The 26389-nt window shown below is 45.1% G+C and overlaps 1 protein-coding gene across 8 annotated transcripts in view; it reads left to right on the top strand.

Moving 5' to 3' along the window:
- DENND4B (DENN domain containing 4B) overlaps positions 1–26389 on the top strand; it is a 99069-nt gene that overhangs the window by 29481 nt on the left and 43199 nt on the right. For all 8 annotated transcript variants that reach the window (XM_033924133.1, XM_033924138.1, XM_033924139.1 and 5 more), the window contains exons 6-14: positions 1422–1663; positions 2002–2068; positions 2152–2210; positions 4388–4532; positions 6621–6796; positions 12955–13055; positions 13213–13428; positions 17012–17157; positions 21229–21368. In XM_033924133.1, the coding sequence (XP_033780024.1) occupies positions 1422–1663; positions 2002–2068; positions 2152–2210; positions 4388–4532; positions 6621–6796; positions 12955–13055; positions 13213–13428; positions 17012–17157; positions 21229–21368 (1292 nt within the window). The remainder of the gene's footprint in view (positions 1–1421; positions 1664–2001; positions 2069–2151; positions 2211–4387; positions 4533–6620; positions 6797–12954; positions 13056–13212; positions 13429–17011; positions 17158–21228; positions 21369–26389) is intronic.

The following is a 26389-nucleotide window of genomic DNA, read 5'->3' as shown; positions in this document are numbered from 1 at the left end:
GGAAACCACCCCCGAAACCCACTCGTAAAGATTAACATCTACTGGTCTGGAGAGTGCTAAAGAAGGAGAAATTATATTATTTGTGTGACTGAGATTTCTTAACTAAATTTATCAAACAGATAAGATTTCACGGATTTCCTATACATTTGGTAAGATAGTGAGTTCAAGACCACTTAAGGTATTGCGCCACGTCCTGGCCTGGTAAGATAAAGTTTTGTCCAGGAACCTTTTTACAATACACCCATTTAGCGTAGGGTAAGAGAACAAAGATTTTCCGCCTGGGTTGAGAGTTCGTAGAGGGTATAAAGCAGTGGTCTCAAACTCAAACCCTTTGCAAACTCAAACCCTTTGGGTTTCTAGGTACTTGGAGGGCCTCAGAAAAAATAGTTAATGTCTTATTAAAGAAATGACAATTTTGTATGACATAAAACTCTTTATAGTTTATAAATCTTTCCTTTTGGCTAAGTCTTAATAATAATATTGTCATTTATAGCTAAAGAGACATATGATCAAGAACCTGCTTTATTTTACTTTTGTGATTGATAAACATACCGAGGGCCTCAAAATAGTACCTGGCGGGCCGCATGTGGCCCCCGGGCCGCATGTTTGAGACCACTGGTATAAAGTGATTTAATAAGATAAGTGGGAGCAAGTCCTGCCAGCGTTCAACATAATCATGCTAGTTTGAATATAATTCTGGCCTCCATTGGCAACCAATGTAGTTTCTTGTAGTATGGGGTAACGTGATCTGATTTTTTTTTTTTTCAACCCATATATCAAACGTATTTCCGCATTTTGAATGATTCTTAGACCACTGTGGTGGATTTTTGCTCTGACTCATGACAGAGCATCTACTTTTCCATGGTGACAATCGCTTCCCCCTAGCCACTGTGGAGCTGATTAATACTGTAGGGTTCATAGACAGTGGAGCGGCACAAGACAGAAGTGCGCGGGGGAAAAAGTAATTTTTAAAGAGCTCCGACGGGGGTTTTGGGGTGGCAACCCACCCACTTTATTGGTTAGTGTTCGCGCTGCTGTTGGAGGAGGGTTCGGGGGGTTGGAAACCTCCATTATAGAGAAAATGGAACTTTTTCTGATTTTTTTCGGGGAAAGTTCCGTTTTCTCTATAATGTGGGTGGTTTCACCCCCCCCCCCCGCAACGGCAGCGCAAACACTAACCAATAAAGTGGGGGGGTTGCCACCCCAAACCCCCAGTCGGAGCTCTTTAAAAATTATTTTTTCCCCTGCGCGCTTCTGCCGAATTGTCGGCGCGCTGGCGTCTGGCGCGCGATTATCCCGTCACCGTACTGTAGTGTTGTAAAGATCATTTGCTTGTCCTCGGAATGTGGGTTGCATTGTGAACCTGGATGAGCTCCTCTCCGTTCTCTCCCGTCCTCCCTCGCTTCTCTCTCTTCTTGCAGGTGTACGGAGCTGCTATCCAGTTCTACGAATCGTACCCACGGGAGCGGCTGACAGAGAAGCAGTGCCTCCGTCTGGGGCTACTTAGCGTGGTGGACAGACACCCCCTCACCAGCAAGTCTGTGCACACAAAGAAAAGCATCTGCGTCCTTTCTCACTGGCCGTTTTTTGATGTCTTCCAGAAGCTGCTAACATTTATCTATCGCTATTCAATCTCTGGACCCCACGTGTTGCCTGTGGAAAAGTGAGTGTCAGAGAGGGCAGGGCGAAATGAAGGGCGAGACAGTTAAAATGACGACGGGGAAGGAGTGAGAAATGAATGGCACTAGAGAGACTGAAGCACTTGGCTAGTTCCTCCAGCTCTCGTGGGCATGTATCCTAGTGGCTAGTGCAGGTCAAAGGAGGAACGGGATGAGTTGTGAATATTGTCAGCACTGGGCCTGACCTGGACTAGAGAAGGGACGTTGCTCATTAGACACATTCTTCTACCAAGTCTCCCCGTTCATATTTACAGCAGACAAAAGACGAACAGGCTGCTTGCAGACAGAAGAATTAGTCCTTTTCTTTCCCTTCTGCTTCCAGACACATCTCGCATTTTATGCACAGCGTTCCCTTCCCATCACCGCAGAGACCTCGAATCTTGGTGCAGGTGAGTAGCTGCCGAGACCTGCTCTATGCTTATCGCATTCCACCCGCAACATGTCGAATTTAAAGTTTTATTTTGCCTTTCAGATGTCACCATATGATAATCTGCTCTTGTGCCAGCCGGTTTCCTCCCCACTGCCTCTCAGGTACTATAGGAACTGGGGGGGAGGGGAGAATAGAAGTGTGTGTGGGACAAGGGATGCGTACCTTGGGATCTGGCGGGGGAAGAGGGGGAGAAGTGTATTGGGGACGAGGGACAGGTACCTCAGGATCGGGGGGGGGGGGGAGAAGCTTGTGTGGGACAAGGGATGTATACCTCGGGATCTAGGCTGGAGGGGAAGAAGCACATTTTGGGATGAGGGATGTGTACCTCTGGATCTGAGGGGGGAGGGGGAGAAGCATGTGTGGGACGAGGAAAGCGCAATGTGGTATCGGGGGAGGGAGAGATGAAGCATGTGTGGGATGAAGGACTTGCACCTCGGGATCTGAGGGGGGGGAGGGGAGAAGCGTGTGTGGGACGAGGAAAGCGCAACATGGTATCTTGGGAGGGAGAGAAGAAGCATGTGTGGGATGAAGGACGTGCACCTCGGGATCTGAGGGGGGTGGAGAGGGGGAAGAAGCGTGTGTGGAGGTGGGAGAAACGCATAAGTGAGGGGGGGGGGAAATCCCTCCAGCAGCCAATGAAGAAACAGTGACCGAAGCTTGCCTGCACATCCCTTCTGGGCTCTGTAGCATTTGTACTGCAGCGCTGTCATCGCCAGCTCCTTGACTCTCCTACTACCGCAGTGGTCTCAAACACGCGGCCCGCCAGGTACTATTTTGAGGCCCTCGGTCTGTACGCGATTGTCTGGCGGTCGCTTTAACCTCACGCAAGCGCTTTCCTGCGTCTGTACACGATTGTGAGCTGGAGTCCAGTCGCGTGCAGACGCAGGAAAGGGCCTGCGTGCGGTTACAGCAGTGAGGCGGGCAACGTTCCAGAACGTAAGGTAGCCATTAGAGGCAGTGCAGCTTGTACGTGTGTCCGGTGCTGGAGGAGGTGAGAGCTGTTGATACTTTTTCACTTTTTGCACGTTGCACTGCTTTCAGCTGTGTAGAGCTGAAATTATCAGAAGCAATTAAGGAAAGATTATCTTTTCTTAATTGCTTCCGATAATCCACATTTTGGATTTGTAGGTACTTGAAGGGCTGCAGCAAAAATAGCTAGGGGTCCTTTTAATAATAATAATAATAATAATTTTTATTCTTATATACCGCCAAAGCCATATAAGTTCGAGGCGGTTTCCAGCAAGAGGCACTGGATAATCAGCGAAGAGGTTACAATCAAAGTCAGCAATACAATCTTATATAATAAAGAAGGTGAAAGCTATAGAGTTCTTAGGGTTACTGGATTGAATAAGCAGTGCCGAGTAGATTCTTAGTAGAGAATGACACGGTGACAAAATTCATCACCGTCCCCGTCCCCGCGGATAACCGCAGGAAATAATGCCATGTCATTTTCTAGTGTCTATTTCAACCTCAGTCCTTCTACACCAGCATTCTTCAAAGCAAAGCTCGAGGGTCAGTGGCTGGGCCCATTCATACTCTGATTCTTATCTGAGCCAAGTATAGGACAATGAAGCCATTGTGACATCACTGATAAGCTTGGCTTTTATTGGTGGCATGAGACATGACATCAAAATATCTGCTCTGGATACCAGAGACTGTCATTCTTTAGTGCCTATCTCAACCTCGGTCCTTCCACACCAGCATTCTTCAAAGCAAAGCTTGCGGGTCAGTGTGGCCATTCATACTCTGATTCTTATGTGAGCCAAGGATAATGAAGCCACTGTGACATCACTGATGTGATTGGCTCTTAAGCACTGGTGGAATGAGGCATTATGACATCACAATATCTGCTCTGGATACCAGAGACTTTCATTCTGTAGTGTCTATTTCAACCTCTGTCCTTCTACACCAGTATTCTTCAAAGCAAAGCTTGAGGGTCAGTGGTTGTGGCCATTCATACTCTGATTCTTCCCTCTCTCCTTAAAGAATGACATGAAGATGGTTATCCGCGGGGACGGGAACGGTGATGAATTTTGTCACTATGTCATTCTCTAATTCTTAGTTAACTAAGGTGCACTAGCCGATTTAGTGCGCACTAAACGCTAACGCATCCATAGAATCTAATCGTGTACGAGACAGTCCCTTTGTCTTCTGTGTTCTCTAGCAGTCAACTGTGGCGTTGGCTCTTTCTCTCTCTCTTTTTTTTTTTTTTTTTCTAGCACTTGCTTTGTGGCGCTGGCCTCGCCGCACCCCTGACTCTTCTCTTCTGTGTTCCCAGTGGCGCCAGCTTCGTCACCCTGCTGCAGAACCTGGGCGCTGAGAATACGTCGACTCTGCTGCTGGCGGTTTTGATGGAGCGGAAGTTGCTGATCCATTCCCTGCGACCGGATGTCCTGACGAGCGTCTGCGAAGCTCTGGTGTCGGTGAGGTTTCAAGCTGAACAGAACTGTGCTGAAGCTGGACCCGTTAATAACGGTTCATAGTCATTAGCGCGCAAGACGAATGCGAGCGGTCAGACGCGCGCAAGTCTTTATAGTGCAAGATAATAGCGCGCAGTCATTATAGCGCAAGGTAAATGAGCCCAGGTCTATATTGTGTTTGCAGTATTTTGGTCTGTTGCCCCCTAGTGCCTTGTTCTTGTGCCCGCAATCTCTATTCCTCTGATCCAAGCTAACCTGCTTCATCCCTTCTCTCCTCTCTCCCCTCCTAGTCTTTCTCTTTTGCTGTGGGGTTTTCACCTGTTTTTTCTCCACGCAACCATAGTAACGAAAATGCGTTCACGTGACTCATATTCGGAGCCACAGAAAATGCGTTCACGTGACTCATTCAGAGTCACAGAAAATGCGTTCACGTGACTCATATTCGGTGCCGCAGAAAATGCGTTCACGTGACTCATATTCGGTGCCACAGAAAATGCGTTCACGTGACTCATATTCGGTGCCACAGAAAATGCGTCCACGTGACTCATATTCGGAGCCACAGAAAATGCGTTCACGTGACTCATATTCGGAGCCACAGAAAATGCGTTTACGTGACTCATATTCGGTGCCACAGAAAATGCGTCCACGTGACTCGTATTCGGAGCCACAGAAAATGCGTTCACGTGACTCATATTCGGAGCCACAGAAAATGCATTCACGTGACTCATATTCTCAGCACAAAGAGGCTAGGTAACCATAGTGATAAAAATGCACTTACAAAACGCAGTCACGTATGACAATGACGTTCCTTACGTGAACGTCTTGCGCGTGATTGTGTTGTTAAAATTTCCTGCGCATGTGTTGTAGTTCACTGCGCGATTGTCCTGAGCTAAGTTGTCATGAGCGCAGTTGTCTTGCATTTGACTTGCCACCATTAATAACTTATAACTATCGAGTGATATTGTACTGAAAACGAGCAATGGGTCGGTTTTGCTGTCTGTGAATGAGAGCAGGGGGGATGAAAATGACATAAATATAACGATCGCAGCGTGGGGTGGGCAGGAATTCTGCAGATATTGGGAACATTAAAGGAATAAAGATTTGGAAAAAAAAAAAGATATTGGGAACATTGAAGGTGTCGCATCCTTGAATACTTTTTAGCCTTCAATTTTGCAGCGGTTTTTTAAAGTGAGTCGGGGGGGGGGATTTGAATTTTGATGTGTGATCTTTACTGTGAAAAATTGCTACCGATTGAGCACTTGTCTGTATTTTGAATATTTTTTTTCTGTCCAAAATAACAAACAAACTACAGATAGTTTAGAGCAGTGGTTCCCAACCCTGTCCTGGAGGACCACCAGATCAGTCGGGTTTTCAGGATAGCCGTAATGAATATGTCTGGAGCAGATTTGTTTGCATGCTTGGCACCTCCATTATATGCAGATCTCTCTCATGCATATTCATTAGGGCTAGCCTGAAAACCCAACTGGCCTGGTGGTCCTGCAGGACAGGATTTGGAACCACTGGTTTAAAAAAATGCATGTGGCTACTTTATCACAGGGATCCTTGAGGGCCGCAATCCAGTCGGGTTTTCAGGATTTCCTCAATGAATATGCATTGAAAGCAGTGCATGCACATAAACCTCATGCATATTCATTGGGGAAATCCTGAAAACCCGATTGGATTGCGGCCCTCAAGGAGGGAATTTGAGACCCCTGCTTTATCACGTGTACAAAGTAGAGGGGGGACAGAGGGTTCATCCATGTAAATGGCTTTTCAAATTCCTTTAAGTCATTTTTCCGAACAATTTGTTAATGCCTCCCCAGACCCAGGTTTCTCTCTCTACTGCTGTCTCCTCTCCCTGGCTTCTCCTCTCTGTCTCACCCCCCTCCCCAATCAGTTTCCTCATTGGACTCGAGCTGCCGTCTTTTGCTTTGGTCAGGCCGTACAGTAGGATCACAGACCCTTGACTGTACTCTAAGCCTCTAAATGGCATCCCTTAAGGATTGAAAAGGCGTAGCATTCTGTGCTGCACTCCTGTACCAGAGCGATCGCTTAACTTTTCTCATCTGCATCATGTGGTTTGTCTTGTAGATTATCTTCCCCTTGCAGTGGCAATGCCCATACATTCCACTGTGCCCGCTGACGCTTGCTGATGTGCTGTCTGCCCCAGTACCTTTCATTGTGGGCATTCACTCCAGTTACTTTGATCTCCATGACCCACCCCAGGACGTGCTTTGTGTCAACTTGGATACCAACACATTCTTTCAGTAAGTTCACTGGCAATTAGGCCCTGGTGGCCCAAATACACTCGCAGTTCAGTCTTATCAATAGTCTATTCAACAGTCAAAATATAAGCATAGCAGGTCCTTTCTCTGTTCAGATTGAGGTTGAAAGATAATTTGCCCTTCTGTGTGGAAGAAATTGACCAAATAATTTTCTGTTTTAGTTTACTTGCATGCAAATGTGCTAGACCAGCTACTGCCTGGGTAATATGAGTTGTGGTGTCTTTTATTATGCCACTTTATTACATAAGAACACTAGAACTGTCATGCTGGATCAGACCAATGGTCCGTGGAGGGGTGACCCGTCAAATGCGCTTAGGACATTGGCGCATCGACAATTCCGCCCTGACATATGTGCGCTGCCCTAAAACCTTCGTTTTCCGCTCTCGGGGGGGGGGAGGGGTTTGAGGGGGGTATTCGCGCTTTCGTTGAGGAGGGTTATACTTAATCCTTCCGCTGTCCTCGCACTCTGACCACTTAGAACTCGCTGTGCAACCTATTGCCTTCCCATTTCCAGTTTGAGGGGAGGGGGGTGGGGACCCCCCCGCACTACACGCATGCTCTCATCAGGTGGCTCTGAATTTGAACATTGCCGCAACCCCCCCACACAGTAAACTTATAATTGTGGCCCGAAAATCCCGCTCCCTTCATGCGTGCACTTGGTGCGGATTTGTCAGGGCTCTATTGCCCTGCGCGCTACCGATGGTGTACCCAGTGGAGGCCAGTGTCCTGCATATAAGAACATAAGAAATATTGTGATGTGTCGCATAAAGTTGGTCTTGCCTGCTAATTCTCTTTCCTTGAGTCCGACCAGATCAGTTGAGGTAGATAAGGAGAGGGACCTTTGGGTGATAGTGTCCGAAGATCTAAGACAAAGAAACAGTGTGACAAGGCGGTGGCTGTTGCCAGAAGGATGCTAGACTGTATAAAGAGGCGTAACCAGTAGAAGAAAGAAGGTTTTGATACCCCTCTACGGGTCATTGGTGAGGCCCCACTTGGAGTATTGTGTTCAGTTTTGGAGACCGTATGTGGCCAAGGACATAAGAAGATTTGAAGCGGTTCAGAGGAGGGAAACGAAAATGGTAGGAGGTTTGCGCCAAAAAATGTATGAGGAGAGACTGGAAGCCCTGAATGTGTTTACCTTAGAGGAAAGGAGGGACAGAGAAGATATGATTCAGATGTTCAGATACATGAAAGGTTTTAATGTAGAACAAAATCTTTTCCAGAGAAAGGAAAATGGTAAAACCAGAGGACATGATTTGAGATTGAGGGGTAAACGATAATATGGACTAATATGGTCGTTCTCTGTTAAACCAAAAATCAATCGAACAGCTGTATTCCGAATTATCCTTAATTTCCTTAGAATTTTTTTGGGTGCTCCTAAATAGATGATGTTACAATAGTCTAAAATACATTCCAGTTTAGCAGGAACTCGTCCAACCCTGTCTTGAATCCCTGGAGGGCGCTCTTCCCCATAACAGACTCTGGAAGAGGGTTCCAGCTGTCCACTACTCCCTGGGCGAAGAACCTCCCCACGCCTGCATGGAATCCATCCCCCTTCAGCCCCAGGGAGCGCCCTCCCATTCGGATGAACACACAGGATCTCAAATCAGAAAATAATGTTATATATTGAAGAACTAAGGCCAGTACTGGGCAGACTTGTATGGTCTGTGTCCGTATATGGCCATTTGGTTGAGGATGGGCTTCAACGGCTGGGATGGTTTAGATGGGCTGGAGTGAGCTTTGATGGAGACTACAGTAGATGGAACCTAAGCACAGTATCGGGCAGAGCTTTGGGCTTTGGCCCAGAAATAGCTAAGAAAAAGGACAATGTAAATTAAATCAGTAATTTAAAGAGAGGATGCGGTTGGACAGACTGGATGGACCATTTGGGTCTTTATCTGCCGTCATTTACTATGTTACTAAGTTGGTGCTGGAGAAGAATTTTATGCATGCCATGGACTGCCAGAAGAACTAACAAATCGATTCTGGAAGAGTTCAAACCGGCTATGTCACTCGAAGACCAAATGATGAAGTTACGACTGTTTGTCTGTCTTTGGTCACACCATCAGGAGAGAAAGATCATTGGAGAAGAACATCCATGTTTGAGAAGATCGAAGGAACCAGGTGAAAAGGGTGACCTGCAATCAGATGACTGGGCATGCTGAAAATAACCATGGGGATGACCTTACTGGACTAACACAAAACCGATCTCTTTTTAGATCTGTAATGTAATTCATCAAGTCACTAGGACTCGAACACGAGTCGACGGCACCTAACTAGACATTCCTGTAATCGCTCATACGACAGCATTTTGGATCTGTAAGGATTTTAAGTAGTGCTTAGGAATACCTATCAATAAACCATTACAATAATCCACTCTACTGTAGAGTGTCAACTCTACTGCAGATTTTGGTATCTTCCACAAAGGAAAACCTTTTCAGACAGCCCTTCGGGAATATTGCTTACAAAAATGTTAGAAAGAACCAGACCTTACAGTACACCACTAGTAACATTCATTTACCACAACCATCTGTTGCCTTCCACTCAACCAGTTTCTAACCCATTCAGTCATTTTGAGTTTGTACCAAAAGCACTCAGTTTATTTATATGACCTATATGGAATCACGACAAAGGCTTTGCTAAATTTTAAATAAATCGCATCTAGTGCTCTCCCTCGATCCAACTCTTTAGTCACTCAGTCAAGGAAATTGGTCAGATTTGTCTGACAAGACAAGAACTTTTCTTGAATCACAAGATTGGAGGTTTTCCCAATATTGCCAGACCAGACTCAGAGACGGCGTCAGGCTTTTTTGAAGTTGTGCTCTAAAGTTATTCAATTAGGTTTATTTTGGCTCAGTTTTCCTTATAAATGTGTTGTTAAACTACAATCAACGAAATGTGTGTGTTTTTGAGCCTCACCATTTTAAGTTCTTTTTTGGATTCTAGAATGCTTCTTGCCTCTCATCCACAAGAAACTGAACCTCTTTCATCTACTCCATAAATCGTAGCCTTTGGTAATTCCATTCTAAAGTAGAGTTTGATATATATATTTTTTTCTTCTAGAATTGTGCTTTGTTTTTCCCTCTTTGAAGACTTGAGAGAGATTTGTATAAGTAATTTCTATTTTCTCTTTCTAATTTGAAGGATAAATACTTTTTCTATTATATTCATTTCATTTTTAACATGTAATTAACTCCTTTGAGAAATGTATTGTTCATTTCAATCTTTGCTAATTCAAAAGTTGTCTTGTAAAATATATTAAAATTCTTTAAATTAAAAAAAAAAAAAAAGATTTGTCTGACAAGACCTACCTCTAATAAAACCACGCAATCCACTGGATTCCAGAAACCTCACTATCTATCCTCCGTTTTAGAAGTGTTTCTAATCTAGTCTTCTGCTTATATACCGGGTCATCTCTCAACAGAGTTCGGCTTGGTTCACATGTAATTAAGACTAGAGTACATAAGAAAGAGAGCATAGAGAAAAAAAGATGGATTAATAATAATAATAACTTTATTTTTGTATACCGCAATACCACAAAACAGTTCAGAGCGGTTTACAGGAGAAGAGACTATACATATACAGCGAAGATACAGAGAGTTAGTTAACAAGTGTATAATGTAACCAGTAGCAATTACAAAATAATCCAGTAACAATTACAAGGGAGTGCAGAAAGGGGATAGGAAAAACCTATGTATATATAGGGGGAGATGAGGTATATAGGTGAGAAGAGAGAGGAAAAGGAAGGAAGGGAGGTGGGGTCGAGTTTATTGTCAGTTCTTTGATACTATAGTTAAGCCATTTAAATTTTGTGTAAACGGCAGAGTTTCATTCATTTACTCACCACAGAGATTAGACTAAGCACACCCTTCTTCTGTTTTTGTGGAGAAGACCACATCCTCCTTTCTGCAAGCCTTCTGACCACTCCTGACCAAAGAAGCGCTGAAAAGGTCAGGCGGCAGAGCTGCCAGGATTTCCCTGGGTTCTTTTAGTTTTCTCATTTGTATGCCATCTGGGCCTATTGCTTTGCCTATGTTTAGTTTAGCTAATTCCTCAAGCATACAGTTTTCTAAAAATCACTCAGTCTCCAACACATCCATTCTTATTAGCTTTTGTCCCTTATGGTCCTACTTCTAACCCATTCATCTGTGAATACAGAACAGAAATGTTTAATTCCCCGATTTATCCTGATAAGCTTATACATATTCCTCCCCTTCACCTTTGAGCTTCACAATGCCAATTTTGCACTTCCTCCTATCACTAAAGGCTCCTCATTTTACCATATTGACTGTCTTTTTTTACTTCCATTTGTATCTTTGCTTTCCTGATTACCAGCTTCTCTCAGATTTTCTAGATGTTTTTCACCTGTCTTCCTGTTTCTGCGAACTTCTGTAGTTTATGAAGGCTAACATCTTTTTTTTTACCTTTTATGTACACTTCTCCCTCCGTATTCGCGGTTTCAGCATTCACGGTTTCGATTATTCACGGTGTTTAGCTTGCTGGCTCCTCCCCCATTACATAAGCTTGTATAGAGAAATCGCTGATTCCAAACGTTTACAGAGAAAATCGCTGATTCCAGCACTTTCTTCACCGTGTTTTGCCTCTCCTTCAGGAATAGGCCAGGTCTCTCCCGCCATGTTATTCGCGGTTTCACCATATTCACGATGGTTTTTAATAGAAAACAGCGAATAACATATGAATAACATACTTCGCTAAAAGTAAATTTGACCATGTCTCCCCGCTCCTGGCCAAGCTCCACTGGCTTCCGATAATCGCCAGGGTCCACTATAAATGTGCCTGTTTAACTTTCAAAATCCTATATGGTATCCTCCCTCTCTTTATCCCTCTTTCTTGGAATTCCTCAAACCCTAATACCCCAGATCCTCCCACAAATTAAAACTATCCTTCCCCTCGCTAAAAGGCATTTCCCACACAGGAAAGCTAGGGACCTCCCTCCACTTCAAAATCACTGAGCTCTGGAACAACCTTACCTCCCCTCTTCGGAACTTGAGCTCTCTCCAAGTTTTCCGCAAACATCTGAAAACCTGGCTTTTCTCAAAAAATGTAAGTCTCCCTCCAACTTAGGAATCAAGGAAACTCTTATATCTTGGCATCCCAAGTCCTGTAAATTTTTTTCACACTTCTATCTCTAACCCTCTGTTGTAGTTCCTTCCTATTTCTCCTACTGTAAACCGCGTCGAGCTCTAAAAATGTGGAGATGATGTGGTATACAAACCTAAGGATTAGATTAGATTAGATTAGAAAAAGTTATTTTGTGGTTTTTCTGTATTTACGGTTCTGTTAATCCCCTATCACAGCGAATGCGGAGGGAGAAATGTTTGCTGCCCTTACAATAGCTCCTTTCAGTTTTGCTCTCTGCTTTCCTACTTCTTCCAGATGTTCCCATCCAGTTAACAACTCTTTGAGGTACCATAATACCCCATTTTGACAAAATTGTTTCTTTTAAAGTCTAGAACCATCAGTTTTGAATAAAAACCTCTCCATGAATAGCTTAATGTTGAATCACACCATCTAGTGATCTCTAGTTGCCAAGTGATCACCCACTATAACATCAGAAAGAGCTAATTCCAGCATGGCCCTATCCTGCGGGTATTCCATTACCAAGTGCTAGAACAGCTCCTCTGTAGAGAATCCTATTTCTACCTATTGCTAGAAGGCCCTGCAAAAGGAATACCCCAATCAGCATCTGCATATTGAAATTGCCTATTGGTATTACTTATCTTTTCTTTGCTAGGTCTTGTGACCTGAATTGGCCACCATGAAGACGGGATACTGGGCTAGATGGACCATTGGTCTGACCCAGAATGGATATTTTTATGCAAGCCAAGTCTAGGACAGCCGAGCCATTGTGACATCACTGATGAGGTTGGCTCTTAGGCATTGGTGGAATGGGGCATTATGACATCACAGTCTCAGCTCTGGAACGTTGCTACTCCTTGGGTTTCTGCAGGTACTTGTGACCTGGATTGGCCACCGTGAAGATGGGCTAAATGGACCATTGGTCTGACCCTGTAATGGGTAATGTCATTAGTGCAGCCACAGGGAAAATTAACATGATAGTGCATTTGCGTAGTGATTACAATTTTTTGAACCGGTTATCTTTTGCATTTTGCTTTCAGGAGTGAAGAGAAAAAGCTTCCTTCTTTCCGTGCATTACCTCGTAAGCCTTGTAAAGTGCTGCTGAGCTCGCTGGCAACGCTCCATCAGCAGCTGGATGAAAGTGAGTTTCAGCCTAATCAGTTGTCAGTTCCTCACTTCTTATCTGCAGCATTTCCTGCTTCTCTCAGCTCCGCCAAATCTCTGGGTCCTGGGGGTCAGTTCTTTGCCGCAGTGTTATGCGCTTATCTGATGTGGCTTTGGCTTTTCTTTCCCTGCAGTGTACAGCAAAACAGTGGAGGATGCCACGTTGGAGTTCCTGTTGAATGACTATGATTTGATTTACGGTCGCCGGAAACAATTAGAGCGGGAAATTCAAGCGTTGTTCCTCCGCTTCATGGCTTGCCTTCTGAAGGGGTATCGTTCCTACCTGCTGCCCATCACCCAGGCGCCCTCTGAGAAGAGCCGAGATTCTAGTAGCCTCTTCTTCCTCCAAGGTACAGAGCGAAGCGTTCGGATGTTTTGAGGGGGAAGGCCAGTAGGTGATCTGAGTGGTTGTGTTGGTGAATGATTTGCTTAGCCCATGTAGCTGGCTGTGCATATATTTATTGTTGCTTTATGAGAGTTTTCTCAGGGGCTTGGTTGGGCAGAGTAGTTCTTTACCCCTTTATGGGTAAACAGGCGAGTGGAAGGACAGCTTAGACCAGTGGTCTCAAACCCGCGGCCCGGGGAGCCACATGCGGCCCGCCAGGTACTATTTTGAGGCCCTCGGTATGTTTATCATAATCACAAAGTAAAATAAAACAGTTTCTCGATCTTATGTCTCTTTAGCTATAAATTACAAAATTATTATTAAGACTTAGCCAAAAGGAAAGATTTATAAACTATAAAGAATTTTACCTCATGCAAAACTGTCATTTCTTTAATAAGACATTAACTGATAAGAGGTATGGAAAATTTTTCATACGCTGACAGGTTAAAAATGCTGGGGCTGTTCTCCCTGGAGAAGAGGAGACTTAGAGGGGACATGATAGAAACCTTCAAAATCCTGAAGGGCATAGAGAAAGTGGATAAGGACAGATTCTTCAAACTGTGGGGAACCACAAGCACTAGGGGTCACTCGGAGAAATTGAAAGGGGACAGGTTTAGAACTAATGCTAGGAAGTTCTTTTTTTACCCAGAGGGTGGTAGACGCATGGAACGCTCTTCCAGAGGTTGTGATAGGCCAGACCACAGTACAGGGGTTCAAGGAAGGTTTGGATAGGTTCCTAAAGGATAAAGGGATTGAGGGGTACAGATAGAAGCAGAGGTAGGATATAAAAATGGTCAAATCACTTCACAGGTCAAAGGACCTGGTGGGCCACCGCGGGAGCGGACCGCTGGGCGGGATGGACCTCTGGTCTGACCCGGTGGAGGCAACTTCTTATGTTCTTATGTTAACTATTTTTTCGGAGGCCCTCCAAGTACCTACAAATCCAAAATGTGGCCCTGCAAATGGTTTGAGTTTGAGACCACTAGCTTAGACTTTTTTTGGCTGGACGAGTGCTTGGATTTTGGTAAATTCTGTTTTCCGAGGCAGTGAATGGCATTTGCACGATTTATAACCTGCACTTTCAGGTGAACTGTCAAGGTGGCTAGCATTTGCAACACAAAAAGGATATATGAATAAGTTCAAGAAGATTTGGGGACCATTAACAGAATATTGCAATATTTGAATTTCATTTTCCCATGATAAGAAAATAGTATAAAGAAGGGGGGGGGGAGGGGTTAAGGGGAGGGAATTATTCTCTTTATCATATATTATAAATAAAATATTATAATAGATGATATTCTTACATGAAAATAACGTAATAAAGGGAGGGGGAAAAGGTTCATATTTAAATAATAATTGATAAAATCATTACAATATATATATTGTATAACTTTATAAGAAAAATAATTACAATTATATGATATATAAAACCATAAGAAAAATAAGACAAGAAATGTTATATATAAAATATTTTATAAAAATATCAAGTGTATTGTTAAGATAATTGTATGAAAATTTATGACACTTGTTGTTAAATGGAAAAAAAATTCAATAAAAAAAAACTTAAAGGTGGCTAGCATAACAACAAAAGACAATAATACAGTGGTACCTTGGTTTGCGAGCATAGTTCGTTCCAGAAGTCTGCTCGTAATCCAAAGCGCTCGTATATGAAAGCAAATTTCCCCATAGGAAATAGAAAAAAATACACTACGGTACGTACTTGTATTGCAAGATCTCACTTGTTTCAAACAGCCACGACACTGCGAGTGAATTGGGCGTGACGCTTTTATTATGTTCAGCATGAGATGTGCGTATGTTGTGCGCGCTTGAACTGCAGGTGCACGTATTACGTTCCGACGCCATCTGTGATGGCGACGCGCCTATATTGTGGCGTATTTGACACGATGCACGTATATGTGCTCGTACTGCAAGACGACGCTCGTTTATCAAGTTAAAATTTCTGAAAACGTTTTGCTCGTCTTGCAAAACACTCGTCGGCTTCGTGACTCGCTATCCAAGGTTTGACCGTACTTCATCATCGTTGCAGTCGTTGGCCTAGCTTGCCTTCCTGGCGTGTACATGCTTTGCAAATAATCATGAATTCCATGTGCATCTGCTGTTTGATTATCAAAATCTGAACCTGTTAACTCTGGTTTGATTGCATTGTTTAGGATTCCTGGTCCCCTTCTTGGTGCCAGATGGAGCTTGGATGGGTCCTGTTTGGGGATCCGTCCAACCTCTGGGGCGTCAAACATGGCTGGTCTTGTGCTGGGTCCCTCCCCCCTTTCCTCCACCAGCAGCCTAGCCACCAATACCGGTCAGGCCTCCGGCTTTGAGAGCCCGTGGAGTCTGTTCTGGGAAAAGAAAAATATCCCGAGGCTGTTTAAATTTGCTGTATTTTTATTTTTATTTTTTAATTTTCTTTATTCTTTTTCAAACTTACATCAAGTGCACAAAAAGAACACTTGACCATCATACATTATATTCTTAATATGTAAATTAATTAAAAACCCTCCCCCCTCCCATCTTTCTATACAACCATTAAAACTATCATATTCCTTCAAAATTTCAATTTCGCTACATCTTATCTTCCAATCTCCCCACCCCCCTATGTATATTATCAAAGAAAAATGATGCCTATTCACTACAAAAATCAACCATCGGTCTCCATATCTTTAAAACAGTTTTATAACTTCCTTTCTGTATTGCAATTGCTCTTTCCATCTTGCAAATATGACACAGGGAATTCCACCAAAACGTATAATTGAGATTACTATAATTTTTCCAGTTGTTAGTAATATGTTGCATAGCAACACCCGTCATTATCATCAAAAGCTTATTGTTATGTGCTGATAATTGACTTTTTTTCCTCATAGACATACCGAACAGAACAGTATCATATGATATTTCCACATGATTTTCCAAGAAGCAATTTATTTGAGACCAAATTGAATTCCAAAAATTCCTAATGCAGGGGCAAAATTTGCTGTATTTTACTGTATTTTTCTACTGTCCGGCACTTACTTTTCAGCCCGGTCGCATATTGCGCAATAAGCACTTTGCAGGGGAAAAAGTATTGTGAGAGATAATGGGGGAAGCCAGTGCTGGCCCCTCTTTGACACATGACTCCACTTGAACCCCTCTTTCTCCCTTCTTGCCTGAATATCTCTCCCCTCTCCTACCTCCCCCCACCCTGTCTCTGCTCTTTCTCCACCTACTTCTCTCTATAAGTCGCCTAGAGGCCCGCATAGGTATGCGTGGCGCACAAATAGAAAATTAGATTAGATGATAGCATGGACTGTTGCTACTTTTTGGGTTGCTACTTGTGACCTGGATTGGGAGCAGGATATAGGGATAGCTGGACCATTGGTCGGTCCCAGTACGGCTATCTTATTTTCTTAGGGTGATTAATGGTTGGGTTACGGGTGGATGGCTTAATGGTTGAGTTTTAGGGGTATGAATAGAAAAGTGATCAGTTCTGTGGTTGAGCTTGGAATTTGGTGAAAGTTTTGACATATTCAGTTATTAATTTCCTTTTAACACTGTAGGATTTGTGAAGTCCAGAGACCGTGCGTACCAGAAGTTTTATACGCAGCTGATTAAAACCCAGATGTTCAGCCAGTTTATCGAGGAGTGCTCATTTGTCAGTGACAGACACATGTGCCTGGAGTTTTTTGACAGCTGTGTGGAAAAGGTGACCATTTCTTTTACTGTTTTCTTTTTTTTTTTTTTTTTTTTTTTTTTTTTTAGTTCAATAAATTTTATTCAGTATTTTAAAAAATACAAGGAGCAATTCAAATACATAAAAGTAGTATAACATTTTGCATTAATATACAGTTAATTATAAAGGCCCATATTATTAAGAAAAGCTCAGAGTTGTTTTTGGATTTGTTTGTGGTGATGTATGACAATAGAAAGTGAAATAGGACAAAGTAAAAATTGAAAGAGAGAGGAAAAAAGAAGAGAGAAAGAAAAAAAAAAAATATATATATATAATTTTTAAAGAGAGGAGAAGACAGGAGTGTCTACATAGTAGAATGTACATATGAATCTAAAAATGACCAGGGTGATTTTTTGTTTTTCCAATTCATGGATTTATGGAGTGAAATTTTATTTTCATATGCATATGATTCAAATCTGTGGTACATACATAGAGAGTTCCACCAAAAAGTATAATCTAATAACGAAGATGATTTCCAATTTTTCAGAATATGCATGAGAGCAGTCACAAACATGGTATCAATAAGTTTAGGAGGACAATTTGATTGCGCGAAACAGGGGTGTTGAGATCGAAGGATTATAATGTCCATAGAAATCTCTTCTGAGCAGTTGGTGATAGATTGTATGGTATTCCAGATTTTGGACCAAAAAGAACGGACCAGAGTACAATGGAAGAACATATGATCAAGAGTTCCTTCCTCTTTCAAACAGTTCCAGCAGATAGAATCTTGTTTTAATTTGGCTTTCCACATACGAAATGGGGTCCATATTGCATTCCACATTACAAAGAGCATTGACTGTGAAACTCTAGAAGATAAAAGTGGGCGATTTGTTGAAGACCAAAAGAGTTCCCAGTCAATGTCAGAAAGTGGAATGGTTATTATATTATCCCAGTGTTTCATAGCATGATATGAGAAAGTGAAGGATTGGTCTCTTAGAATATTATAAAAAAAAGATATAGCTTTCCCTTTTGATAGAGACCGTAAAGACCAATGGTAAATAGTATTTTTAGAAGATATGAAGTCATATTGTATCTGTACAGAAGACAGTATTTCACTGAGTATGATCCATTGTGAATAAGCAGAGGATGTTAGTAGGTATGTGGAGCAAAGTATATCAAAAGGGATTAGTTTATTAAGAATATATAATTGATGAACAAACCATATACCTGTCCGTTGCCACCGTTTCCATGAAATATTTACTGTTTTCTGATCGTGTTTTCTCTCCGAGAGCGTCAGCTGATCCAAAATTTTACTTTTGTATTTTGCTGTATGTCTGCAAGTATCTTGCCCTGTGACTCTGCAAACATTGCAAAGTTGTCTGAAGGCAGAGGTGACGGGAGTATGACTCCTGAAACATTCGGGGTTCAGTAGCTGCTAACAGAGGTTATTTTTTAATTATCGGCTGCTATGATGTAGCTAAAGGCACCACCCACAACTATTATCCTAATGCAGTCAGGGGCAGGGCACAGATGGTGTGGTTTAGAAGGAGGGGGCGGTCTTTTAGACATAAAGAAATACCTTGAAATTTCAGCCATCTACACAGATAAGTTGGAGATCATAAATCAGTAAGAAAAGGCAAGGTTCCTCTCTGTTCAGTTGTAATTATTTATTTGTAGATTTGACATAGAAACATAACATAGAAGATGACGGCAGAAAAGGGCCATAGCCCATCAAGTCTGCCCACTCTAACGACCCCACCCCCTTGAATTTACCCCCCTAGAGATACCACATGTGTATCCCATTTCCATTTTTACCCCCCTAGAGATCCCACATGTGTATCCCATTTCCTTTTAAAATCTGGCACGCTGCTGGCCTGAATCAAACATAATTCCATCATAACTGTTCAGATAATGAAATAGTGTCCTTCCACTTACAAATAATCCGCTTCAGAGCTAAAGTTAGCAAAATAGATGACAGTTTGAATTGACTTTTGTGTTGTAAACAGGAAATTTTTATGAAATGGCAAACCACAATTTCACATGCAAATATAATATTTAGCTGGAAATAGTTTGAGTGTTTTGCCAACCTCCAGCTCAGTAGAGTCCAAAGGGGGTAGTTTCAAAGCCATTTCCTTGATTAAAGGAGTGTTTGAACTTCTTCAGCCTCTCTCCACACACATCTTTACTGAGGCTAAAATGATGTTACATAGCATGTAAATTTACCTTCATCGTCTGGTGGTATGTCTATGGAAAGCTCATAATTGGAAATGTACTTTGGATATTTGCATCAGAACAATATTCAAAAATTTTGGGGGTGGGGAAAGAATCCAGTGCATTGTGGTAAAAGTCAGGCTCATCTGAAATAGTGACTTTCACTATACTCCATGGGTCTCTCTTCCAGCTGCTCTGAATGTCGGATTTTGTTTCTATTTCTTATCTTGCACCAGTGGGCAGTTTTACCCCTTACTCCATTACGAGGGTAATTCTATAACAAAGCACCCACAGGCCTATTTGAAGCCTGTTTTAGAAAGAAAAGTAGGCGCTTAATTTTTTAATAGATTACTAATCCAAGTGACCAAAAACCTGGGTCTCTTTTGGCATTCTCAGCAAAGCAGCCCAGAACTTGTGGCTATCGTATTCATCGATCAGCAGATGGAGTTAGAGAAATACTGTACTGCTGCGGCTACACATTGCCCTTATAGGGCAGAGCACACAGTTCAGGTCTGTATTCCCTATTTGCAACAGGTGGAAGATGGATCGGTACACCACCTGGGCTGCTTTGTTGAGGATGACTCCTGGACCGCTGAATTAACTGGTTGCCAGCAGAGCAAAGGAGTAGGTAGAAGATGATATCGAGGTAGAAGATGATATCTTCTTTCTTAAAGGACCCTCGTCCACAAGAGGGCATCCGCTAAAATTCAGGGGCAGGAAATTTCATGGCGACACCAGGAAGTATTTCTTCACCGAAAGAGTGGTCGATCATTGGAATGAGCTTCCGGTGCAGGTGATCGAGGCCAGCGGCGATCCAGATTTTAACAGTAAATGGGATGCCCATGTAGGATCTCTAAGAGGGTAGAGTATGGGGATGGGTCATTAGGAACGGGATCTCTAGGAGGGTAGAATTAGGGGGGTGGGTCAGTAGAGTGGGCAGACTTGATGGGCTATGGCCCTTTTCTGCCGTCATTTTCTGTTTCTATGTAGCTTTAAGAGGGTATATTCTGAGGAACTTAGGTCCCTTCCATACCTGCAAAACTTCCCTCTCCTTCCTTCATTGTGAACCAACCAAGCAGTTAATAAAAAAGAGGAGGGAGGAAGAAGATAAACAGAAGAAGTTTGTTTTATTCAAGAGGCATTCTGATTTCTGGCAGAGGTGGTAAGTTAACTGGCTATCCTGCCTTCCTTCAGCCCTTCCTGCGAGAGCCTGGAAATAGGATTCTCTGCATCTATAAGTCTGCCTTACTGAGAATTGTTTTTCTGTGTTTGTTTTGGCATCTCCCCTCCTGCCAATAGCAGGGGTGAAACACTGCTTTGACTACATGTTGTGGTACAGTGCTTCTGGTTTCTTCTTCCTTATTATCAAAGCAGGAGTGGGGAGAGAACCTTGGGGAGGGCTGGCTCTTGATTCTCTCACAGAAATTGCAGGGATGGCAGCCATTTTGGTTTTCACGCTTCAGACCCTCCTGGCTAATGAGGGAAGCTGGGGTTGTGAAATCTGCAAAAGCCTTAGGGGTTAGCACTCCTTTCTCCCCAGCTTTTGCTTTATTATTATACCTGTTCCACCTCCAGAGCTGTTCCGGAAGGTTCGGTTCCGAAGCCCATTTAGATCAGAGCAGTTGGATGATGAGATTCGGAGGCCTCGGCTGCTCCTTCTGACCAGGCTCCTTCAGTGGCTTGCCTTTGGAGGACCCCACAGTGCTTAGGCTCTTTGGGGAAGAGCTCCCTGCACTGATTACTAAGTCTAAATACAGCCTCTCTTTCCCTAATTTGTATATACCACTGAATATTAATTGCCTTCTGCACATCTGTGTGCATTCATATCTATGGAAGACTATCTCGGAGATGCCACTCCTGTCCCCCACTAAGTGCTCTTGTGTTCGTCTGCAGGTGCAGGTGGATGGTGAGAAGATGGAAGATGTGCCCCTTATAGAGCTGGATGAGTCTCACTACAGCGAGCGCACAGTTTTTATCATGCCTCCGGAGGAACCCCAGGGGCCTGATGGCTCAGAACTTCCTGCACTGTACAGGTGACAGGCAAACGAACTTCAGTAACCTCATATGAGTCTGCAAGATCACTTGATGTGTTTTAGGGCTAAAATCTAGTGTCATTTGAGGGTTTCCCCATTAGGGGATATGCCATGAAGTTAGGTAGAACTTAAGAATTTGCCATAGTGGGTCAAATCAAAGGTCCATCCACCCAGTATCCTGCAGAATCCCAAAGAGTAGCAAGATTGCCTGCTACTGATCCCAGGGATAAGCATTGGTTTCTCCAAGTCTGCCTGAGCAGTTTACGGAAACCTCTTCCATGAAATTGTCCAACCTAGATACACCACATCCTCTGGCAACACGTTCAGAACCAATTTGTCGAGTAAAAAAAATTACGTTCTCCTATTTGTTTCACGGAGTGTCCTGATGGCTGCAGTTGTTTGAGTCTTGCTGTGTCTGAATAGGTGGAACCAGTGTTTCAGCCGTTGTACTGTGCCCTTACCTACTTTTCCTCGCTGCTTGAGCGTGCCCCCACCCCCCATGCCTCTTGAAACATTCAGTGGCACGAACAGCATCTTCCACCTCTGGCTCGCGCCAGTCTCGGCTCCCTTCTGACGTCACGTCCTGTTCCATGCATCTACTATCCTTTCTGTAAAAAGTATTTCCTTAGATTACTCTTGAGCCTATCGCCTCTTAACTCCGTCCTATGTCTTCTTATTATCCCAGGACAAGCAGGCAGTATATTCTTAACACATGGGTGACGTCACCGACGGAGCCCTCGGTACGGACCTTTTTAACTAGAAGTTTCTAGTTGACCGCACCGCGCGTGCGCGAGTGCCTTCCCGCCCGACGGAGGAGTGCGTGGTCCCCAGTTTCTTCGTTTCCGCGGAGCGAAGAAGACGCGTGTATTTTTTCAACGGCCGTTGAAATCACTTTTTCGCCTTCCCGCTCGCGTTTTTTTCTAAATTTTTTTTCTCTCTTACCTTCGGGTTTATTTTCCTTTGATTTGCAAAAAAAAAAAAAAAAAAAAATCTTGCTTTTTTTCCCTTTTTCTTTCGTTTTTGCCCCGGCGGGGCCTGTTGCCATTATACAGGCCTCGGACTTCGATTTTGCGGAGGCCATCTTCCCCTTCATGCCCCCGCAGGTCGGTTTTAAGAAGTGCCAGCGGTGTGCACGCCCGATCTCCGTTTCTGACCCACACAATTGGTGTTTGCAGTGTCTGGGTCCGGAGCATCGGGCGGACTCCTGCACCCGCTGTGCCACCCTGCAAAAACGAACACTTAAAAACCGAAGAATCCAACAAACTCTTCTCTTCGGCACCGAGTCGGCGATGGACTCCTCACCTTCCACGGCGGTACCTCAAAAATCGGCACCGTCGACCTCGACACCGACCGACCCCGCATCGGCGCCGCTGGCGCCAGGTAAGCCGGCTAAGAAGCCTTCCTCTTCCCTCGAGCGCCCTCCAGCTACGGTGGCGACACCGTCCCTACCGGCATCGCACCGGTCCCGCAAGCGCTCCGCCCCGATATCGGTGAGTGCCTCGTCATCGGCCTCCTCATCGCCGGGGCGTGGAGCGGCATCCAAGGAACCGAAGAAAAAGAAAGCGGTTCCGATGCCACCCCTAGATGACCGTATCTCGGTCATTCTTCAGGCTCAGCTTCAGGAGCAGTTGAAGAAACAACTTGAACAACTGTTACCCTCTATCCTGGCACCGCTCCTTCCGGTACCAGACCGGCCCGAGCCCCGCACCGAGCCTCCGATGTCCACTCCTTCGGTACCGGTAAACACCTCTATGCCGATCCTTTCGGCTCAACACCTTCACGCCGATCCGGTGGTTCATTCTCAGACCACAGTGGATCCTCCTCGGCACCAGGCGGTACGGCATTCTTCTCGGGACCAAGAACGGCGCCGATCGTCCTCCCCTGGTACCGTTTCAGTGCGCTCTGGTAAGTCTTTGTCCAAGACTCGCCACACCGCGCCCTCCACCCCGGTGTCTCGACATGCACCAGAGGTCAGAGACCCTGATTTGTGGGAGGAGACTCCACTCGGTACCGAGGAGGATCCCTCCTCATCTGATGAGGAACCATCGGCACCCGATGCCACCTCTAAACCAGAGCAGTCCTCATTCACTAAATTTCTGAGAGAAATGTCTGCTGCCCTGTCCCTTCCTCTAGAATCTGACTCGAAAAAGTCTCAAGCATTCTATAGGCCTTAGACTTTGAGCAACCTCCTAAGGAGTTCCTCAAGCTTCCCGTACATGACATCCTACGGGAAACGTTCTACAAGAACTTGGAAACTCCCCTCACGGTACCGGGAGCCCCCCGTAAGCTGGACAACCTTTACCGAGTCATCCCTATACCTGGATTTGACAAATCTCAATTGCCCCATGAGTCCCTTTTAGTGGAATCCACTTTGAAAAAGACTCATGGCTCCAGTGTCTATGCCTCTACCCCTCCTGGCAGAGAAGGTAAGACCATGGACAAATTTGGCAAGAGGCTTTACCAAAATGCCATGCTGGCCAACAGGGCAAACAACTATTCCTTCCATTTTTCTTTCTACCTAAAACACTTGGTCCAACAGCTGTCTGCCCTTCAGAAGTACCTTCCTGAGCGCAAGGTCCCGCTATTCCAGCAACACATCTCTGGTCTTCTCCAGATGCGAAAATACATGGTCCGCTCAATATACGACTCATTCGAGCTCACCTCTCGGGCCTCTGCCATGGCCGTAGCCATGCGTCGACTAGCCTGGCTCAGAGTCTCCGACCTGGACATCAACCACCAGGATCGTTTGGCCAACGCCCCCTGTCTCGGGGATGAACTCTTTGGAGAGTCCCTGGATTCCACCACCCAGAAACTCTCGGCCCATGAGACCAGGTGGGACACCCTGATCAAGCCAAAAAAGAAGGCTCCGCCTGCTCGACCCTATCGGCCTCAATCATCTTACCAGCGGAGGTTCTCAGCCAGGCCACTCAATCCGCCTCCACAACAATCTCGGCGACCTCGTCAACAGCAGCACCATGCCCAGGCTCGATCTCAGGCCACTCAACCCTCTAAGCCGCCTCAGCCTACTAAACAGTCTCAGCCCTTTTGACTCTTCTCTCCAGGGCATAGCCAGTCATCCTCCCTCACGACCTCTTCCACAGCCTATCGGGGGTCGTCTCACCATTTTCTCCAGCCGTTGGGAAGTCATCACGTCGGACCAGTGGGTCCTCAACATCATCCGCCACGGCTACTCTCTCAACTTCCAGACTCTTCCACCAGACAACCTTCCCGTAGAGTCTGCTTCACACTCATCTCAAACCCCCCTCCTCCTGAGGGAGGTTCAATCCCTCCTCCTTCTCAATGCCATCGAAGAAGTACCTCCAGATCAAAGGGGTCAGGGATTCTACTCCCGCTACTTCCTGGTTCCCAAAAAGACGGGAGACCTCCGTCCCATTCTCGATCTCAGGGACCTCAACAAGTGTCTGGTCAAGGAGAAGTTCAGAATGCTCTCCCTTGCCACGCTTTACCCTCTTCTTTCTCAACACGACTGGCTATGTTCCCTGGACCTCAAAGAGGCCTACACTCACATCTCCATCAATCAGAGTTCCCGCCGCTACCTGCGGTTCCAGGTACTGCACCACCACTATCAGTACAAAGTGCTACCGTTCGGCCTCGCTTCCTCGCCCAGGGTCTTCACCAAGTGCCTTATAGTGGTAGCGGCCTTCCTCAGGTCTCACAACCTCCAGGTGTTCCCCTACTTGGACGATTGGTTGGTGAAAGCACCTTCATCTCAACTCGTGCTACAAGCCACTCATCACACCATCTCTCTCCTCCACCTCCTGGGGTTCGAGATCAACTACCCCAAGTCGCACTTGCTTCCCACCCAGCGACTTCAATTCATTGGAGCAGTTCTGGACACCACGCTAATGAGGGCCTTTCTCCCCTCCGATCGCAAGCAGACCCTGCTCCATCTCTGCCGTCAGGTACTCATGCATCCCTCCATTCCTGCCCGACAGATGATGGTCCTCCTGGGTCACATGGCCTCGACGGTGCATGTCCTTCCTCTGGCACGTCTCCACCTTCGCACACCTCAGTGGACTCTCGCCAACCAGTGGTCACAGACTACGGATCTTCTTTCTCATCCCATCTCTGTGACATCATCTCTTCAGCAATCTCTCCAATGGTGGTTGAACTCCTCAAATCTTTCCAGGGGTCTACTTTTTCATCTGCCCCCCCACTCTATGATCATCACCACAGATGCGTCCCCCTACGCGTGGGGGGCTCACCTGGGAGATCTACGCACCCAGGGACTTTGGACCCCACAGGAGCGTCGTCATCACATCAATTTCCTGGAACTCAGAGCCATGTTCTACGCTCTCAAGGCTTTCCAACATCTTCTCTGTCCTCAAGTCCTCCTCCTATGCACAGACAATCAAGTCGCCATGTACTACATAAACAAGCAAGGCGGCACCGGATCTCGCCCCCTTTGTCTGGAGGCTCTGCGCATCTGGACCTGGGCCACGGACCGCAATCTCTTTCTCAGGGCGGTCTATATCCAGGGCGAACAGAACTCTCTGGCCGACAATCTCAGCCGCATCCTTCAACCTCACGAGTGGACGTTGGACCCTCCGACTCTGCTATCCATCTTTGCTCGATGGGGCACTCCGCAGGTGGACCTCTTTGCAGCACCTCACAATCATCAGCTGCCCCAATTCTGTTCCAGACTCTTCTCTCCTCACCGTCTGGCTCCGGATGCATTCCTGCTCGATTGGAGGGATCGGTTCCTGTATGCCTTCCCTCCACTTCCTCTGATGTTGCGGACCTTGTCCAAACTCCGCAAAGATCACGCCACCATGATTCTTATCGCACCTCGGTGGCCTCGCCAACACTGGTTCTCACTCCTGCTCCAACTCAGCTCCAGGGAACCCATTCTACTTCCTGTGTTTCCTACTCTACTTACGCAGCAGCATCAGTCTCTACTGCATCCCAATCTGTCTTCGCTCCACCTGACAGCTTGGTTTCTCTCGGGCTGACCTCTCCGGAGAATCTATCTCAACCGGTCCGCCTCATTTTGGACGCCT

Source organism: Geotrypetes seraphini, chromosome 16 (genome assembly GCF_902459505.1).
Source record: "Geotrypetes seraphini chromosome 16, aGeoSer1.1, whole genome shotgun sequence".
In the NCBI taxonomy this organism is placed as follows: domain Eukaryota; kingdom Metazoa; phylum Chordata; class Amphibia; order Gymnophiona; family Dermophiidae; genus Geotrypetes; species Geotrypetes seraphini.
This window is presented reverse-complemented; position numbering and strand designations above follow the sequence as displayed.